The 21,695-nt window shown below is 42.8% G+C and overlaps 1 protein-coding gene across 2 annotated transcripts in view; it reads right to left on the bottom strand.

Annotated features, from left to right (window-relative positions):
- Window positions 1-21,695, bottom strand: part of SGSM1 (small G protein signaling modulator 1) — a 444,365-nt gene that overhangs the window by 242,314 nt on the left and 180,356 nt on the right. For both annotated transcript variants that reach the window (XM_073582650.1, XM_073582649.1), the window contains exon 4: window positions 1,142-1,304. In XM_073582650.1, the coding sequence (XP_073438751.1) occupies window positions 1,142-1,304 (163 nt within the window). The remainder of the gene's footprint in view (window positions 1-1,141; window positions 1,305-21,695) is intronic.

Raw genomic sequence — 21,695 nt, 5'->3', positions numbered from 1 at the left:
TGTCACATAAGGATTCTCTTAGTACTTTTGCTTCCCCCTGACCCCGCACCTTTCATGCATAAATACCTTTTTTATATCGGTTCAGATGTATGTAAACTGCCACGGTCCGGTCCGATGGGCGGGGCTTATTCAACTGCTCCCCCCTCCCTGTCTTGCTCTCAACAAGAAGAAATGCATAGAGCAAGACAGGGAGGGGGGGGGGAGGTGAATAACCCCGCCCAGCGGACCGGACCACAGCAGTTTACATACATCTGAACCGATATAAAAAAGCTATTTATGCATGAAAGGTGCAGGGTCAGGGGGAAGCAAAAGTACTAAGAGAATCCTTATGTGACACACAATTGAATGATATCATTATATGATATCTCAAAAAAGGGGTGACAGATTCCCTTTAAACACTCCAGGTTTCCAAGACACCAAGTGGTCTAAAGGAGTGAGCTGATCATTCTTCAGACATTTTCCATTCTGAAGATGCTCTATACTTTACAATTCAAGGAAATGGGATGGCTCAAAAAATCATGGCCAAAAATTAAGAAAAAGTTATTTGGAACCGACAAAAAAGATGCTTCATGAAAGAAATGCCAGCGTTTCCTGAAGCGTCTTGCTCTTGGTATATTCGGGGGATTTGCCCAAGTGTGGAAGACATTTGCACATATCCTAACTGAGCTACTTGGTTCAATTTCGATAAAATCCCAGTTTTGTATGCTGCGGCTCTCAATGCGGAGCTCTGCATAACCCCGCCCAGCTTTCTGTGTACGCTATGCATAGGCAGAAAGCTGCCACTTGGTGGTGGGGGAGGAGGTAATACAAAGCTCAGCATTCAAAGATCTACAGCAGATAAAATAAACAAAATCAAAATAAAATACAAAATAAAATGAAACAAACTCCGAAATAAGTTAGGTTCTGAGACACCAAGTATTACAGATATATTTGGTATTATTTTAACCATAAAAGTGTTTAACAGTGGACAAAATCCCATTCTCTCAGCTTGCTGTTATGGCATTAAAGAAACTTGAACTAGAATTATAATAAAAGCAGCCGAAAACCTACAATTTAGTGATTGCGGCATTGCTTCATCTATATAAATTGGGTGAAAATAATAATTATACTAAAAGATTTTCTGGAAATGTAAATTTCTTACTTGCTCTCTAAAAGCTGTTCAAGATCCTGTACCTTCCTGCAAAGCTCATCTGCAAGAGGAAAGCTCTTTCCCACTTTCATAAATAATGCGGCGATCTTGTTACTGCGCAAAAATCCAGCAGCCCTGCGTCTCAGACCATGAAGAACGCAGGCTTCCACTGCAGCTGTAATCACACAAAAGGGAAACTTTCAGAGAGTTACGTCAGTATAATGTACGGAAAAATACTATACTTTACATCAATTAATTTTTTTTGCTGAGATTTTGTACAATTTTCAATGTAGGCAATCTACATGCAAAATAAAAGAAAAGATGTAATTGAGCAGCAAACGGAAAGCCTGCTTGTTTCTAAACTCCAATAAGAAGCAATACCAGTTCCATATGTTCAGATAGAGTTTATTTGGAGAATTTTAACACCCATGCTTTCACAAACTCTCACTTATATACCTCAAACAGATACGGACACCCACATCTTAATTATGCACTAGTCAAGAAAATTATGAATCAGAACAACTTTTTAATGTTATGATTCATTCATAAATTTGTATTACCATTTGTCATATGGAAATTTTGTGGTCACAATAAAAAAAATAGAGGCAGAGCAAAGTACAATTTAAAGACGGCCTGTCACCAAATCAAAAGGTGCCAGTTTTTGCTTCTATATTGTTCTCACTGCTCCCCCGAGTATGCCTTTTTTGCTTTATATCCCCCACATGGTACCAGAGAACTTTATGTTCTTCAGCAATGGAGTATGGCTCACAGGAACCTCTGGGGGCGTGTTCACAGGCTGCTCTGCATGCTCACAGGAATCTCTGGGGGTGTGTCCAAAGGCTGCTCTGCATTCTCATAGGATTCTTTGGAGGCGTGTTAACAGGCTGCTCTGCATGCTCACAGGAATCTCTGGGGGCGTGCCCACAGGCTGCTTTTCATTATTACCCTGTGAGCTAACCCCTTTGGTAAAGATAATAAAAATTAGCACAAAATAAAAGGCCTATATGTTTGGAACCATAAGGTGAATTAAAAAAAAAAAAATTCTCAGGAAACCAGTGGAAATAAAATAAGAGCAAGACTGGCCACTAGTTACCTGATGACAGGTCCTGCTTAACATTATAACAAGTGCCTACACCTCAAGCAACTCCTCAAACTAATAAATTAAAATAAATCAATAAATGAACCATATTTAAGGCAAGTTTGGCCCTTTTACACTGTAATGCAGACATATTGTAGTGCATGATGAGAGATCAAGCTTGTTTCAAAGCTGAACTATAAAAAAAATGAAAACCTGAAAAACAATGTTTTAAAAACACTTTTCCACTTATAATAATAATAATACATTTTATTTCCATAGCGCCGACATATTCCGCAGCACTTTACATTTCAGAGGGGACTTGTACAGACGATAGACATTACAGCATAACAATCACATAGATCATTACAGATACCAAGAGGAATGAGGGCCCTGCTCGCAAGCTTACAATCTATGAGGGAAAAAGGGGAGACAAGAAAGGTGGGTGGTAACAATTGTCCTGATTGTTTAGACCAGCCATAATATTAAGTGTGTAACAGTGCAGACACAGAGGGCTAATAGATGCATAAAGCATGTGGGAACATGATGCGGGGGAACCTGGTTATGGTAAAACTTTTGGCTGTGCCACACAGGGATAGTTAGGTTAATGTGTTGAGGCGGTAGGCCAGTGTGAATAAATGAGTTTTCAGGGCACGCTTAAAATTGTAGGGATTGGGGACTACTCGTATTGACCTGGGAAGTGCATTCCAAAGAATTGGCGCAGCACGTGTATAGTCTTGGAGACGGGAGTGGGAGGTTCTGATTATCGAGGATGCTAACCTCAGGTCATCAGCAGAACGGAGGGCACGGTAGGGTGGTAGACAAACAAGGGAGGAGATGTAGGGTGGTGCTGAGCCATGGAGTGCTTTGTGGGTGAGGGCAATAAGTTTGTACTGGATTCTGGAGTGGATGGGTAGCCAGTGTAAGGACTGGCACAAGGTAGAGGCATCGGTGTAACGATTGGCGAGGAATATGATCCTGGCTGCAGCATTCAAGACAGATGGGAGGGGGGAAAGTTTGGTAAGAGGGAGACCGATTAGAAGAGAGTTACAATAGTCCAGACGAGAATGAATAAGAGAAACAGTAAGAGTTTTTCCAGAGTCAAAGGTAAGAAAAGGTCGAATTCTAGAAATGTTTTTGAGATGCAGATAACAAGAGCAAGCCAGTGATTGGATGTGGGGGGTGAATGAAAGCTCGGAGTCAAGTATGAACCCAAGACAGCGGGCATGTTGCTGGGGAGTAATAGTGGAACCACACACGGAAATGGCAGTGTCGGGTATAGGTGCATTAGTAGAGGGAGGAAACACAAGGAGTTCAGTCTTTGACAGGTTCAGTTTCAAATATAGTGAGGACATGATGTTAGACACAGCGGCGTGATGTCAGGAGAAGAAGCGTATAATTGGGTGTCATCAGCATAGAGATGGTACTGGAAACCAAATCTACTGATTGTTTTACCAATAAGGGCAGTGTACAAGGAGAAGAGGAGGGGGCCTAGAACCGATCCTTGAGGAACCCCAACAGTAAGGGGAAGATGAGAGGAGGAGGGGCCGGCAAAAGATACAGTAAAGGAGCGGTCAGAGAGATAGGAGGAAAACCAGGAGAGAACGGTGTCCTTGATGCTGATGGAGCGGAGCATAGTGAGGAGGAGCTGATGATCCACTGTGTCGAATGCTGCAGAGAGATCCAAGAGAATTAGCATGGAGTAGTGACAGTTAGATTTAGCTGTTAGTAGATCATTAGAGACTTTAGTGAGGGCAGTTTCAGTAGAGTGTAGAGAGCGGAAACCAGATTGGAGAGGGTCGAGAAGAGAGTTATCAGAGAGATAGCGGATCAGAGGGGAGTGGACCAGGCGTTCCAGGAGTTTAGAGATGAAGGGAAGATTAGAGACAGGTCTATAGTTAGCGGCACAGTTTTGGTCGAGGGATGGTTTTTATCTAATCCTATCCTGTGTGATACTGCCTGCTGAGCCATGTGTCTAATCCTCTCCTGTGTGATACTGATTGCTGAGCTGTGTATCTATTCCTATCCTGTGTGATACTGACTGCTGAGCTGTGTATCTAATCCTATCCTGTGTGTTACTGACTGCTGAGCTGTGTATCTAATCCTATCCTGTGTGATACTGCCTGCTGAGCCATGTGTCTAATCCTCTCCTGTGTGATACTGACTGCTGAGCTGTGTATCTAATCCTATCCTGTGTGATACTGCCTGCTGAGCCATGTGTCTAATCTTCTCCTGTGTGATACTGACAGCTGAGCGGTGTATCTAATCCTATCCTGTGTGATACTGACTGCTCAGCCGTGTATCTATTCCTATCCTGTGTGATACTGGGCTCCCCCTGCAGTCTGTGTCAGAGGGTGGTCTGTGTTGGCACGGTAATAAACTGTGTTATTTCCAGCTTTACAGAAGGATGATAACACCATAGAAATGATAAGAATAATAGGCCTCAGTTACCACAACTGTCTACAAAGAAAACTGTTGCTGATAGCAACCAATCACAGCTCATTTTTCATCTTTTAAACAGCTCTGGGACAGTGTGGCGAGTTTTGAGTGGCGACTTTTGTGTTTCGACTTTTATGTGGCGAGGTTGGTGTATGTATGGTGAAATGTGTGCTGAGGGTGGTATATGTGTTGAAGCACGTGGTAGTGTGTGGCGCATCTTGTGTGTGTGTTCATATCCCTGTGTGTGGTGAGTACCCCATGTCAGGGCCCCACCTTAGCAACTGTACGGTATATACTCTTTGGCGCCATCGCTCTCATTCTTTAATTCCCCCTTGTTCACATCAGGCAGCTGTCAATTTGCCTCCAACACTTTTCCTTTCACTTTTTCCCCATTATGTAGGTAGGGGCAAAATTGTTTGGTGAATTGGAACGTGCGGGGTTAAAATGTCACCTCACAACATAGCCTATGACGCTCTTGAGGTCCAGACGTGTGACTGTAGCTGCGACGGTGTGGATGCCAATCCCGGACATACATACATACAGTGGGGAAAAAAAGTATTTAGTCAGTCAGCAATAGTGCAAGTTCCACCACTTAAAAAGATGAGAGGCGTCTGTAATTTACATCATAGGTAGACCTCAACTATGGGAGACAAACTGAGAAAAAAAAATCCAGAAAATCACATTGTCTGTTTTTTTTTCATTTTATTTGCATATTATGGTGGAAAATAAGTATTTGGTCAGAAACAAAATTTCATCTCAATACTTTGTGATATATCCTTTGTTGGCAATGACAGAGGTCAAACGTTTTCTGTAAGTCTTCACAAGGTTGCCACACACTGTTGTTGGTATGTTGGCCCATTCCTCCATGCAGATCTCCTCTAGAGCAGTGATGTTTTTGGCTTTTCGCTTGGCAACACGGACTTTCAACTCCCTCCAAAGGTTTTCTATAGGGTTGAGATCTGGAGACTGGCTAGGCCACTCCAGGACCTTGAAATGCTTCTTACGAAGCCACTCGTTCGTTGCCCTGGCGGTGTGCTTTGGATCATTGTCATTTTGAAAGACCCAGCCACGTTTCATCTTCAATGCCCTTGCTGATGGAAGGAGGTTTGCACTCAAAATCTCACGATACATGGCCCCATTCATTCTTTCATGTACCCGGATCAGTCGTCCTGGCCCCTTTGCAGAGAAACAGCCCCAAAGCATGATGTTTCCACCACCATGCTTTACAGTAGGTATGGTGTTTGATGGATGCAACTCAGTATTCTTTTTCCTCCAAACACGACAAGTTGTGTTTCTACCAAACAGTTCCAGTTTGGTTTCATCAGACCATAGGACATTCTCCCAAAACTCCTCTGGATCATCCAAATGCTCTCTAGCAAACTTCAGACGGGCCCGGACATGTACAGGCTTAAGCAGTGGGACACGTCTGGCACTGCAGGATCTGAGTCCATGGTGGCGTAGTGTGTTACTTATGGTAGGCCTTGTTACATTGGTCCCAGCTCTCTGCAGTTCATTCACTAGGTCCCCCTGCGTGGTTCTGGGATTTTTGCTCACCGTTCTTGTGATCATTCTGACCCCACGGGGTGGGATTTTGCGTGGAGCACCAGATCGAGGGAGATTATCAGTGGTCTTGTATGTCTTCCATTTTCTAATTATTGCTCCCACAGTTGATTTCTTCACTCCAAGCTGGTTGGCTATTGCAGATTCAGTCTTCCCAGCCTGGTGCAGGGCTACAATTTTGTTTCTGGTGTCCTTTGACAGCTCTTTGGTCTTCACCATAGTGGAGTTTGGAGTCAGACTGTTTGAGAGTGTGCACAGGTGTCTTTTTATACTGATAACAAGTTTAAACAGGTGCCATTACTACAGGTAATGAGTGGAGGAAAGAGGAGACTCTTAAAGAAGAAGTTACAGGTCTGTGAGAGCCAGAAATCTTGATTGCTTGTTTCTGACCAAATACTTATTTTCCACCATAATATGCAAATAAAATGAAAAAAAAACAGACAATGTGATTTTCAGGATTTTTTTTTCTCAGTTTGTCTCCCATAGTTGAGGTCTACCTATGATGTAAATTACAGACGCCTCTCATCTTTTTAAATGGTGGAACTTGCACTATTGCTGACTAACTAAATACTTTTTTTCCCCACTGTATACAGACACACACATTGAGCTTTATATATTAGATATTGCATAAAATTACAACACAAAAGCACATCAATGCTTTTCCTCCAAACTGTTTCTATAGCACAAAAAGTAGGAAAATATTAAAGTACATTGGTATTGACCTGTCCATTAAATACGTAAAGTTAACATGACAATTAACTACAGAGTGAGCACAATAAACACAGAACACAAATAATGAGACCCAATAAAGGGTAAACAAATTGCTTTTTTTTTCAAGGTAATTATAAATGTAATAAACCATTATTTTCTGCTTGTTTAGATTGGCTGTTTACCTTGGAATTATGGCTTATAATTTTGATAGATCCCTCATGATCAAGTTTTTTTTTAAACCTAAACCCGCATTGATTTAAAATAGTTTATAAAGCTTTATTTTTTTCACTCTTCTTCTGCATTTTTACCATGTGATTCTGCCCCTCGAAAGCGAACAGTTAAGAAAAAGTGAAAACACAGCCCTACATAGAGCTTATGTAGAGTCCCATGGCCTGACTAATCATTTATAGCTATATTGTACCAGTTTACTGCATGTGAAAAATTAATGGAGAGTCCATTCTATTTGGGCATAATATTCTCACTTGTGAAGAAATTTTATAATTTTGATCCCCATACATGATGCAATATCTCAGCATCTCCGGGCATTTCAGAAATTACAATAACACATGCACTTTATTTGTCAGCTGGTGCTTATTGACCAATGCAAGACTAAATGGTAATTTAATACAAATGTTCTGAAATACAAGCCGTAGGGCTTTTTAATAATGCTAAACATTAAATATAAAACATTTCAAATCTAGGTACAGCTAGTAAGTGCAATACAGTGAGACCTGCAGCTGAAAAATGTCATGGATGGTATAGAATATCAGGTTATGATACTTTGCTTTATTTTAGTCAAGCTTCATGACTATTATATCTGCAACTAAATAGGATCAATATGCTACAATGAATATTATATACAACATTACATTTACCACAATTACCGTATTTTTCGGACTATAAGACACACTTTTGTCCTCAAAAAATGTGGAAGAAAATGGGGGGTGCATCTTATAGTTCGGATTTATCTGTTCAAGCTGTGGTGGGGAGGTGAGCAAGCAGCGGGTCACAAGAGGCAGGAGTCGGCGGCTATGGCAACTACTGTGCCCGCTGCTAAAGAAAAATGAATATTCACTGCATATCAACAAGATGTTAGCCGCAGTAGCCGGCGTCCTGCAGCTGCAGGGTGTTCGTGTGTGCTCGCTACTTAAGAGAATGAATAGTCACTGATCTCCACTCCCAAAGGCAAGGAATGAAGTGAATATTCATTACCTTCAGTAGCAGCACATGTGAAAGTCCGTCAGATGCAGGAACCAGACGGCTGCGGCTAACACTGTGCCCGCTTTTAAAAAGCAATGAATATTCACTGCTCTCCACGCACATAGTCCCGGCATGGAGAGCAGTGAGTACTCAGGCAGCTGTTCTCTGCTTCTAAGCATCACATGATGTCACTGCCATCTGCTGCTTACAAGAGTAAAGCAGCTGCTGGCATCGGAATGAGACGCTGCGAGGGCGCGCAGGGAGGAGAAGTATAATGGTTTGGTTTTTGTATGTTGTTCTGATGGGGGCCAATCATACCAGGATAAGGATGGGGACATGCCTCCCAGGCTAGGGATGAGGAGGCCATGCATACCAGGATGGGGATGAAGGGGCCATGCATACCAGGAGAGGGATGAGGGGGGCCATGCATACCCAGATGAGGATGAGGGGAACGTGCATACCAGGATGGGGATGAGGGGGGCGTGGATACCAGTATAGGGTTAGGGGACCATGCATACCAGGATGGGTATGAGGGGAACATGCATACCAGGATAGGGATGAAGGGGCCATTAATACCAGTATAGGTATGAGGCAGCCATGCACACCAGGATGGGAATGAGGGTGCCATGTTTACCAGGATAGGGATGAGGGGGCCATGAATACAGGATGGGAATGAGGGGGTCGTGCATATCAGGATGGGGGTGAGGGGGCCATGCATACCAGGATAGGCATGAGGGAACCATGCATAACAGGATAGGGATAAGGGGACCATGAATACCAGGATAGCGAAGAGGGGGACATGCATACCAGGATAGGAATGAGGGAACCATGCATAACAGGATAGGGATAAGGGGGTCTTAAATACCAGGATAGGGATGAGAGGGATGTGCATACCAGGTTAGAGATGAGGGGGCCATGCATAACAGGATGGGGATGAGGGGACTATATATACCAGGATAGGTGATAATAACCCCTTTACCCCAAGGGTGGTTTGCACGTTCCTGACCGGGCCAATTTTTACAATTCTGACCACTGTCCCTTTATGAAGTCATAACTCTGGAAGGCTTCCATGAATCCCGGTGATTCGGACATTGTTTTCTCGTGACATATTGTATTTCATGTTAGTGGTAAAATTTCATTGATAGAATTTGCGTTTATTTGTGAAAAAAACGGAAATTTGGCAAAAAATTTGAAAATTTCGCAATTTTCCAACTCTGAATTTTTATGCCCTTAAATCACAGAGATATGGCACACAAAAAAACTTAATAAACAACATTTCCCACATGTTTACTTTACATCAGCACAATTTGGGAACAAACATTTTTTTCTGGTAGGAATTTATAAGGGTTAAAAGTTTTTACACCACCATTTTATTTTTAGGGACCACATCACATTTGAAGTTACTTTGAGGGGTCTATATGATCGAAAATACCCAAAAGTGACACCATTCTAAAAAGAGCACCCCTGACGGTACTTAAAACCACATTCAAGAAGTTCATTAACCTTAAAGGTGCTTCACAGGAATTTTTTGAATGTTTAAAAAAATGAACATTCAACTTTTTTTCACAAAAAAATTAATTGAGGTCTAATTTTTTTTATTTTACCAAGGGTAACAGGAGAAATTGGACTGCAAAAGTTATTGTGCAATTTGTCCTGAGTACACTGATACCTGATATGTCAGGGGGAGCCACTGTTTCGGCGCATGGCAGAGCTCAGAAGGGAAGGAGCGCCGTTTGACTTTTTCACTGCAAAATTGGCTGGAATTCAGATCGGACGCCATGTTACGTTTGGAGAGCCCCTGATGTGCCTAAACAGTGGAAACCCCCAACAAGTGACCCCATTTTGGAAACTAGACCCCCCCAGGAACTTATCTAGATATGTGGAGAACTTTGAACCCCCAAGGGCTTCACAGAAGTTTATAACGTACAGCCGTACAATTAATAAATCATATTTTTTCCACAAAAATGATCTTTTCACCCCCAATTTGTATTTTTCCAAGGATAACAGGACACCAAAAAGTTATTGTGTAATTTGTCCTGAGTATGCTGATACCCCATAAGTGGGGGTAAACGACTATTTGGGCGCATGGCAGAGCTCGAAAGGGAAGCAGCGCCATTTGGCTCTTTTGGCTGGAATTGAGATCGGATGTCATGTCGCATTTGGAAAGTCCCTGATATGCCAGAACAGTGGAAACCCCCCCCCCCACAAATGACACCATATTGGAAACTAGACCCCCCAAGGAACTTATCTAGATGTGTAGTGAGCACTTTGAACCCCCAAGGGCTTCACAGAAGTTTATAACGCCCGGGAGTGAAAATAAAAACAATCATTTTTTCCACAAACATGATCTTTTAGTCCCCATTTTTTTATTTTCCCAAGGGTAACAGGAGAAATTGGACCCCAAAAGTTGTTGTGTAATTTGTCCTGAGTACGCGGATACCCGATATGTAGTAGAAAACTACTGTATGGGCACACGTCGGGGCTTGGAAAGGAAGTAGTGACGTTTTGGAATGCAGACTTTGATGGAATGGTCTGCGGGTGTCATGTCACGTTTGGAGAGTCACTGATGTGCCTAAACTGTTGAAACTCCCCACAAGTGACCCCATTTTGGAAACTAGACCCACCAAGGAACTTATCTAGATGTGTGGTGAGCACTTTGAACCCCCAAGTGCTTCACAGAAGTTTATAACGTAGACCCAAGAATAAAAATTATTTTTTCCACAAAAATGATATTTTTGCCCCCAATTTTTTATTTTCCCAAGGGTAACAGGAGAAATTGGACACCAAAAGTTGTTGTGCAATTTGTCCTGAGTAGGTTGATACCCCATATGTGGGGGGTAAACCACTGTTTGGGAGCATGGCAGAGTTTGGAAGGGAAGGAGCACCGTTTGACTTTTTTCAACGCAGAATTGGCTGGAATTGAGATCAGACGCCATGTTGCGTTTGGAGAGCACCTGATGTGCCTAAACAGTGGAAATCCCCCCAATTCTAACTCCAACCCTAACCCCAACACACCCCTAACCCTAATCTCAGCCCTAACCCTAGCCCTAATGGGAAAATGGAAATAAATACAGTTTTTTTAATTTTATTATTTATGCCTAACTAAGGGGGGGCTTGATTTACTATTTAAAGCGCGTTTTTATGTTTGGCAGCTGTTGCACGCTATAAGACGCTTTTTATTGTAAAAATAGGTTTTGCATCACCACATTTTGAGAACTTTTTGATTTTTCCATATTTTGACCCACCGAGTCATGTGAGGTCTTATTTTTTGCGGGACGAGTTGACGTTTTAATTGGTAGCATTTTCGGGCATGTGACATTTTTTGATCGCTTTTTATTCCGATTTTTGGGACGCAGAATGAACAAAGACCAGCATTTCATTAACTTCTTTTGGGGAGTGCGTTTACACCGTTCCGCGTGTGGTAAAATTGATAAAGTGGTTTTATTCTTCGGGTCAGTACTATTACAGCGATACCTCATTTATGTCTTTTTTTTATGTTTCGGCGTTTTTATGCAATAAAAACAATTTTATATAAAAAATAATTATTTTTGCATCACTTTATTCTGCGAGCTATAACTTTTTTATTTTTTCGCTGATGATGCTGTGCCATGGCACACTTTTTGTGGGACAAGATGACGCTTTCAGCGGTACCATGGTTATTTATAGCCGTCTTTTTGATCGCGCGTTATTGCACTTTTTGTTCGGCGGTACAATGATAAAAAACAAAGCGAAAAACAATGCTTTATTTTTTTAAGGGGTTTACTTAAGGGGTTAACTAGTGGGACAGTTTTATAGGGCGGGTCGTTACGGACACGGCGATACTATATATGTGTACTTTTATGGTTTTGTTTTTCCAAAAAATGAATTAGGGAATTTTTTTTTTTAAATTTATTTAGCGATTTTTTTTATACATTATTTTTACACTTTTTTTTTTACTTTGTTTTATTGTCCTGGGGGGGGGTGGGGGACATCACTGTCATGTGTCAGATCGCTGATCTAACACGTCACACAGCGCTCTGCAGGCACTGAGGAAGCCGCCTCCCTGCAGGCCCCCGCGGCCATATTGGATCCGTGGACATGCAGGGAAGGAGGCCCGCAGAGCAGCGCAGCGCTGGGAGTCGCAGGGAACCACGGAGGGAGCCCCCTCCTTGCCGATGCTTCCCTAATCCCCCGGTACACTGCGATCATGTTTGATCGCAGTGTGCCTGGAGTTAACGTGCCGGGGGCGGTCCCTGATCCCCCCTGACACATAGTGCCGGGTGTCAGCTGTGATAATCAGCTGACACCCAGCCACGATCAGCGGCGCTCCCCCCCGGGGGCGCCACTGATCGCTATGACGTACTATCCCGTCTGTGGGCATTAAGTCTCAGGTCACATGGACGGGATAGTACGTCTAATGTCAGAAAGGGGTTAAGCACAGAATACACCATATTTTTTGCTTCAATTTTCTTTTCTAAATTCCTCCTATAAAACCTAGGTGCGTCTTATAGTCCGAAAAATATGGTAATCACATCTGCTGATGCTATTAGATTGGAAAAAATGGATATATTTAATCTAATATATATAAAGCTCAAAGTGTGTATGTATGTGTGTATGTATGTATGTGTGTGTATGTCCGGGATAGGCATCCGCACCGTCGCAGCTACAGCCACAAAATTTGGCACAGTCACACGTCTGGACCCCGAGAGCGTCCTAAGCTATGTTGTGAAGTGAAATTTTAACCCCGCACGTTCCAATTCACCAAACAATTTTGCCCCTATCTACATACTGGGGGGAAAAGTGTGTGCGTGTCAAGCCCCGCCCCTCATTATGATGTCACAATGCCCCTATTTGCATACTGGGGAAGCAGTGTGTGCGTATCAAGCCACGCCCCTCATTATGATGTCACAATGGTTGCCATGGCGACGCTGATGTCATCAAAGGTTGCAAGCCCCGCCGCCGCTCATTATGATGTCATAATGGCTGACTATGGATTGGAGGATGTGTGTGAGTATATGGGCACCGGACTATGGGATGGAGGATATGTATGATGGGTATATGGGAACGGGACTATGGGATGGAGGATGTGTGATGGGTATATTTTTGCACTGGACTATGGGATGGAGGATATGTATGACAGGTATATGGGCACGGGACTATGGGATGGCGGATATGTATATGGGCACGGGACTATGGGATGGAGGATGTGTGATGGGTATATGGGCACTCGACTATGGGATAGAGGATATGTTTGACGGGTATATGGGCACGGGACTATGGGATGGCGGATGTGTATATGGGCACGGGACTATGGGATGGCGGATGTGTATATGGGCACGGGACTATGGGATGGAGGATGTCTGATGGGTATATGGGCACTGGACTATAGGATGGAGGATATGTAAGACGGGTATATGGGCACGGGACTATGAGATGGCGGATGTGTATGATGGGTATATGGGCACGGGACTATGGGATGGAGGATATGTATGATGGGTATATGGGCATGGGACTATGAGGTGAAGGATGTGTGATGGGTATATGGGCACTCGACTATGGGATGGCGAATATGTATGATGGGTATATGGGCATGGAACTATGGGATGGAAAATATGTATGATGGGTATATGGGCATGGGACTATGGGATGGAGAATATGTATGATGGGTATATGGGCACGGGACTATGGGATGGAGGATATGTATGATGGGTATATGGGCAGGGCATGGGACTATGAGGTGAAGGATGTGTGATGGGTATATGGGCACTCGACTATGGGATGGCGAATATGTATGATGGGTATATGGGCATGGAACTATGGGATGGAGAATATGTATGATGGGTATATGGGCATGGAACTATGGGATGGAGAATATGTATGATGGGTATATGGGCATGGGACTATGGGATGGAGAATATGTATGATGGGTGGGCATGGGACTATGGGATAGAGGATGTGTGATGGGTATATGGGCACTCGACTATGGGATGGAGGATATGTATGATGGGTATATGGGCACGGGGCTATGGGATAGAGGATATGTGTGATGGGTATATGGGCACGGGACTATGGGATGGAGGATAATTATAATTTGCTATAACTAACCACAGTTAGTTACTATGGCCGGGCTCTTCAGCTAGTTGCAAATAAATGACAATTGAGCAATGTACCAGCATTGGAATGGGATCAATATACTCAGAAAATGAACAAGCAGCAGTTTATCTTTACACATCTTGCTTTTATATTTATTAACCCCCTTATTGACTGAGCTAATTTTGACCTTCATGACCAGGTCAAATTTTACAATTTATCCACTGTCACTTTATGAGGTAGTAACTCTGGAATGCTTCAACGGATTCCACTGATTCTGAGACTTTTTTTTACGTGACATATTGTACTTCATGATAGTGGTTAAATTTATTTCATATGACTTGCATTGATTTGTAAAAATATCACAATTTTGGTGAAAATTTTGAAAAAAAAAATTGTAATTTTCAAACTTTCAATCTTTATATCCTTAAACCAGTTAGTCATGCTGTACAAAACTATTACTAAATAATATTTGTCACATGTCTACTTTACATCTGCATCATTTTTCAATCATTTTATTTTGTTAGGAAGTTAGAGGGGTTAAAAGTTTAGCAGCAATTTCTAATTTTTTCAACACATTTACAAAATCTGCTTCTTTAGAGACCTATTGAGATTTCAATTGACCTTGAGGGAACTATATACTGGAAACCAGGGCTGTGGAGTCGGAGTCGGTGCTCATTTTGGTGGAGTCGGAGTCGGAGTTGGAGTCGGTATAAAATGGACCGACTCCGACTCCTAAAATATATAATAAATTGGGTACAGTAATTCAATGCAGGATGTGCTGAATATTTTTTCATAGGAGTTTGGGAAAGTTATGAAATGTCCTATAAATGGCTGTTCTATTCCTGATCTAAGGCTACATTCACACACAGCGTTTTTCCTGTGTTTTTTGAGGATACGATTTTCAGCTGCAAAAGCTGATCATATTTTTAAAAAACCGCATCACCTGAAAGGTTTTTGAGCTCATAGATAATGTTTTCAATAGCAAAAGCAGATTAGAAATCTGCTCTATCTATCCATTTATCCATATCTGTCTATCCATATCGTATCTGTGCCAAAAAGAATGAAAACCGGGTAGTACACCAATATATATTCTGTTCTATCTAAATATCTTGATTATTGGATCATAAAAATGATTAAATGTCTGAGGTTCACATTGTACTACAATAAATTTTTCACTTAAATATAAGCAATATGTGTGGGAGTCGGAGTCTGAGTCGTGGAGTCGGAGTTGGAGTCGGTGTAAGGGAAATTGAGGAGTCGGAGTCGCAGGTTTGGCTTACCGACTCCACAGCCCTGCTGGAAACTCCCCAAAAGGGATAGTATTAAAAAAAAAAAAAACTCAAATACCTCAAAACTGTTACTAGGAAATTTTTTAACCCTTCACCTACTGCACATGAATTAATGCAAAGTGGAATGAAAAAAATATCTATAAATTTTACCTTTAAAATGTTGCTTTAGCCCCAACTTTTTTCACTTTTTGCAAGAGGCAACACCAAAAAGTGGACCCCAAAGTTTGTTTCCCACTTTCTTTCGAATGCAGCGATAACCCACATGCTGTCAAAAAGTTCTGTTTGGATAAATGGCAGAGCTTGGAACGAAGGAGCACTATATTAATTTTCGAACACAAATTTGTTGAAATAAATTGCGAGTGACGTCACATTTGGAGAGCACCTAAGGTGCCTAAACAGCAGAACCCCCCCACAAGCGACCCCACTTTGGAAACTACACCCCTCAAGAATTTTATCCAGGGGTATATTGAGCATTTTGAACCCAAAGGTTAGACACAAAATTTGACAAAATAAGGCTAGTTTCACACTAGCGTTCTTGGGCGCAGCGCAGAGCCGCCGCTAAGCCCCGCCCCCAGCCATGCCCCTCCGATCAGTTCCTCCTCTGATCGCATGAGGCTGCATGCGATCAGCGTATCCTATATTTAGCGTTGGATATGCTAATAGTGCGCTGGTCTGATTTTGCTGGCACTGCGCCCAGAGCACAAAAATGCAACAGCGCATTTCGCATTTTTGTGTGCTGGGCGCAGCGCCAAAAGGGCACAGCGCCAGCAAAATCAGACCAGCGCACGATCAGCGTCTCCAACGCTAAACATAGGATACGCTGATCGCATGCAGCCTCATGCTATCAGAGGAGGAACTGACCGGAGGGGGCATGGCCCGGGGGCGGGGCTTAGTGGTGGCCCTGTGCTGCGCCCAAGAATGCTTGTCTGAAACTAGCCTAAGGTTGTCATATTGAATATGTTGTCATCTTGTTTTTTTTGTTTTTTTTAAACATTAAAAAAAAAAAGTTAAATCTAAGACTCACCCTAACTCTAAACACAAGCATAACCCCAACCCTAAGTCCAACCAGTGCAGGTACTGATACTAGCGGGAAGGAATGGTGTATGAAGGAATAGAAGAACTGCAAAGCTGAGGAGAGGAGCTGCAGTTAGTAGCTAGTGGTTCTGCAGCAGCAGAACAAAGCAGATCAAAGCAGAACCACAGGAGTGCAGAGCACCGGCAGAGCAAGAGTACGAAGCAGACAGAGCCGCAAGAGTGCGGAGCACAGGCAGAGTCATAAGAGTACGGAGCACAGGCAGAGGTGCAAGAGTGCGGAGCACAGGCAGACGGAGAGGACACCAGGATAGACACAGCAGGGAAAGGAGCCACAGACAAGGAGACCAAGAGACAGAGGTAGGACAGAGTTCAGACAAGGTAACGGTGCGAGACAAGGTACTGAAACAAAGAGCCGGATATACTGCCTCCTGAAGGGCAGAGCAGACAGATGCGAGACAAGGCAAGGAACAAAAGCACAGGGACCAGGATATACTGCCCCCTGCAGGGCGGACAGGACAGGTAAAAAGCAAGGCAAGAAACAATAGCACAGGGACCAGGACATTCTGCCTCCTGGAGGGCGGACAGGACAAGTACAAGGCAAGGATAGGAACAATAGCACAGGGGCCAGGATATTCTGCCTCCTGGAGGGTGGACAGGACAGGTACAAAGCAAGGCTAGGAACAAGGACAGAGACCAGGATATTCTGCCTCCTGGAGGGCGGCAAGACATACACAAACACAGGACTAGAAATCAAGCCTCCAGAGAAGGCGAAACATAGGACAGGACCTGGTAACTCAAACTCAGCAGCAAGACACTAACTGAAGCAAGACGCACACAGCATAGAGCCGGCAGCAGACAGAAAACACAGCAAGGCCTGGAGTAGTGAGTAAGTTGGTGTATGGGAGGCCATGATGCCGGCAGGGTTGTTACAACCAGCCTTAACTCTGACAACTGAGCTTTACAGATAGCAGCTGTCAGTTTTGCCTGGTTGGTTATCAAAAAAACATGGGAACCCACATTTTTTTTTTAATTATTTATTTACAGCACAATTGATGCCACTATTCCTGGTGTCAGCCCATAATTTGAACTGTTTTGGTAGCTTTTTAGCCCCCCTGAAGGTGTTGTTTATGTGTTTGGTTTTGCCCCCTATTGAATTCAATGGGGTTTGAATACATTTCTCGAGCCGTTCGCCAAACATATTCGACGAATCGTTTGGCATACATCGAGACGTTCGCTGTTACACTACTCAGGCAAAAAAACTGCGATATTCATCCCTGACATCCTATATTTTAAATGTAGAACCCAAGGATAGTTATGGAAACTAATAAAGTGTAAATTCAAAAAAGTTCAATTTTTTCTCTTTAATGTACACTCTGCACCCCATCTTGACAGGTAAAAAAGAAAATGTAGAAATTTTTGCAAGTTTATTAAAAAAGAAAAACCGAAATTTCACATGGTCATAAGTATTCAGACCCTTTGCTCAGTATTGAGTAGAAGCACCCTTTTGAGCTAGTACAGTCATGAGTCTTCTTGAGAACGATGCAACAAGTTTTTCACACCTGGATTTGGATATTCTCTGCCATTCTTCCTTGCAGATCCTCTCCAGTTCCATCAGGTTGAATCGTGAACGTTGGTGGACAGCCATTTTCAGGTCTCCTGAGATGCTCAATTGGGTTTAGGTCAGGGCTCTGGCTGGGCCAGTCAAGAATGGTCATGGAGGTGTTCTGAAGCCACTACTTTATTATTTTAGCTGTGTGCTTGGGGTCTGAAAAATTTAAAGGGGTCTGAATACTTTCCATACCCACTGTATATATATTTATATTTTTAAACTGTGCCCCTTTCGGGTAGGTAGGAGGTGGCGCCCAAGGCAGGTGCCTACCCCTTGTACCGGTCCTGCATGAGGATAAAAGAATATTAAAGCAGGTGGTGGCTACCGGTTTCTAGCAAAAACCATGAAAGTTGGCAATTCAAGATTGAATAACGTAATTTGTAGTGCAATTTCTCCAGAGTACGCCTATACCCCATATGAAGGAGAAAACTACTAATTGGTCGCACGGCAGGGTTCGGAAGGGAAGTTTCCTGGAATCATTAGCGGACGTCATGTCCCATTTGGAGAGCCCCTGATATGCCTAAACAGTGGAAACCCCCCACAAGTGACCCCATTTAGGAAACTGGACCCCTCAAGGAATGCATTTAGATGTGTGGTGTGCGCCTTGAACCTCCAAGTGCTTCACAGAAGTTTATAACGTTGAGCAGAGAAAAAAAAAAATCTAATTTTCCCCACAAAAATGTTATTTTGGCCCAAAATTTTGCATTTTCATAAGGGAAACTGGGGAAGTTGCACCATACAATTTGTTGTGGAATTTTTCCTGAGTACGCCGATACCCCATATGTGGGTTAATACTACTTTTGAGGCAAAGTGCAAGGCTCAGAAGGGAAGAGGCACTATAATGGTGTTCAGATTTTGCTGGAATGGTTAAAGGGTGCCATAACAACAGAAATCCCCTGTATGTAAACTCATTTTACAAACTACACTACCCAATTAATCTAGAGAAGCAGTGATCATATTGACACCACATGTGCCTCATAGAATTTTATACCATTGAGTGGTGAAGAAAGAATAAATTACATTTTTACCACTAAAATATTGTTTGAGAACCAAGTTTTTATTTTTTCTAAGGGCTAATAGGACATTTATTTATTTATTTTTTTTTTTACAACAAACTGATGTCCATTTTTTCTTGAGTACACCAATACCCTACATGTAATCTGGAAATATTTTTTACGCACAGTGCAAAGCTCAGAAGGCAAGGAGCGACAGATTTTACTGTTATGGTTTCCAGGTGCCATGACCCACTGAAAAAGCCCATGAGGTGCCAGAGCAGCAGAACCCCCCATAAGTGACCCCATTTTACAAAGTACACCTCTCATTGAATTCATCTAGGGGTGCATTGATCATATTGACAGTACATTATCACAGCCGACACCCAGCACTGTGTGCCAGGGACGGTCACGGACCGCCCCCGGCAAGTTAACCCCTGGCACACTGCGATCAAACATGATTGCAGTGCACCGGGGGATTAGGGAAACATCGACAGGGAGGGGGGCTCCCTCATGCTTCCCTGAGACCCTCGGAGCAGCGTGATGTGCTGCGCTGCTCTGGGGGCCTCCTGCCCTGCAGGACCCCAGATCCAAGATGGCCGCGGGGGCCTTTGGGGAGGCGGCTTCCTCAGAGAGCAGGCACGGAGGAAGCCTGTGCAGCGCCTGTCAGATCGCTGATCTGACAAAGTGCTGTCCAAACTGTCAGATCAGCGATCTGACACATTACAGCGATGTACCCCCCCCCCCCGGGACAATAAAATAAAGTAAAAAAAAGTGTAAAAATAATTTCTAAAAAATCCCTAAATAAATTAAAAAAAAATATTCCCTAATAATTTTTTTTTTGGAAGTAAAAAAAAAACACAATAAAATATTTTGTATTGCCGCGCTGCGTCCGTAACGACCCGCCCTATAAAACTGTCCCACTAGTTAACCCCTTTAGTGAACCCCTTAAAAAAGAAACAAAGCAAAAATCAATGCTTTATCATCATACTGCAGAACAAAAAGTGCAATAACGCGCAATCAAAAAGACGGATATAAAGGACCATGGTATCACTGAAAACATCATCTTGTCCCGCAAAACAAGCCACCACACAGCGTCATCAGCGAAAAAATTAAAAAGTTATAGCTCGCAGAATAAAGCGATGCAAAAATATTTTTATATAAAATTGTTTTCATTGCTTAAAAGCGTCAAAACATAAAAAAAACGACAAATGAGGTATCGCTGTAATCGTACTAAATAATAAAACCGCTTTATCAATTTTACCACACGCGGAACGGTGTAAACGCACCCCCCAAAAGAAATTCATGAAATGCTGCTTTTTTTGTTCATTCTGCGTCCCAAAAATCAGAATAAAAAGCGATTAAAAAATGTCACGTGCCTGTAAATGGTACCAATAACAACGTCAACTCGTCCCACAAAAAATAAGACCTCACATGACTCGGTGGGTCAAAATATGGAAAAATTACAGCTCTCAAAATGTGTTGATGCAAAAACTATTTTTACAATAAAAAACGTCTTTCAGCATATGACAGCTGCCAAGCACAAAAACCCGCCATAAATAGTAAATCAAACCCCCCCTTTATCACCCCCTTAGTTAGGGAAAAATAATTAAAAAAATTTTTTTATTTATTTCCGTTTTCCCATTAGGGTTACAGTTAGGGCCAGGGTTAGGGCTGAGATTAGGGTTAGGGGTGTGTTGGGGTTAGGGTTGGATTTAGAATTGGGGGGTTTCCACTGTTTAGGCACATCAGGTGCTCTCCAAACGCAACATGGTATCTGATCTCAATTCCAGCCAATTCTGAGTTGAAAAAGCCAAATGGTGCTCCGTTCATTCCAAGCTCTGCCATGCACCCAAACAGTGGTTTACCCCCACATATAGGATATCAGCCTACTCAGGACAAATTGCACAACAACTTTTGGGGTCCAATTTATCTTGTTACTGTTGGGAAAATAAAAAATTGAGGGCAAAAATATCATTTTTGTGGAAAAAAAATATGATTTTTTTTATTTTCACGCCCGGGCATTATAAACTTCTGTGACGCACTTGGGGGTTCAAAGTGCTCACCACACATCTAGATAAGTTCCTTGGGGTCTAGTTTCCCAAATGGGGTCACTTGTGGGGGGTTGCCACAGTTTAGGCACATCAGGGGCTCTCCAAAGGCAACATGACACCCGCAGACCATTCCATCAAAGTCTGCATTCCAAAACTTCCCTACTTCCCTTCTGAGCCCCGACGTGTGCCCATACAGTAGTTTTTTCCCACATATGGGATATCCGCGTACTCAGGACAAATTGGACAACAACTTTTGGGGTCCAATTTCTCCTCTTACCCTTGGGAAAATAAAGAAATTGTGGACTAAAAGATCATGTTTGTGTAAAAAATATGATTTTTTTTTATTTCCACGCCTGGGTGTTATAAACTTCTGTGAAGCCCATGGGGGTTCAAAGTGCTCACCACTAGAGTTGAGCGACTTTTGGTTTTTAGGGTCGCGTTTCGTTTCGTGAAACCGGACTTTTCCAAAAGTCGGGTCGAGCAAGATCGGCCGATTATAGGGAAAAGTCGGGGTCGTCCCGAAACACGAA

This window comes from Dendrobates tinctorius, unplaced genomic scaffold (assembly GCF_039654945.1).
Source record: "Dendrobates tinctorius isolate UK_male_01 unplaced genomic scaffold, ASM3965494v1 ptg000073l, whole genome shotgun sequence".
In the NCBI taxonomy this organism is placed as follows: Eukaryota; Metazoa; Chordata; class Amphibia; order Anura; family Dendrobatidae; genus Dendrobates; species Dendrobates tinctorius.
The sequence above is the reverse complement of the archived record's forward strand: the minus strand, read 5'-3'. Positions and strand labels throughout refer to the sequence as shown.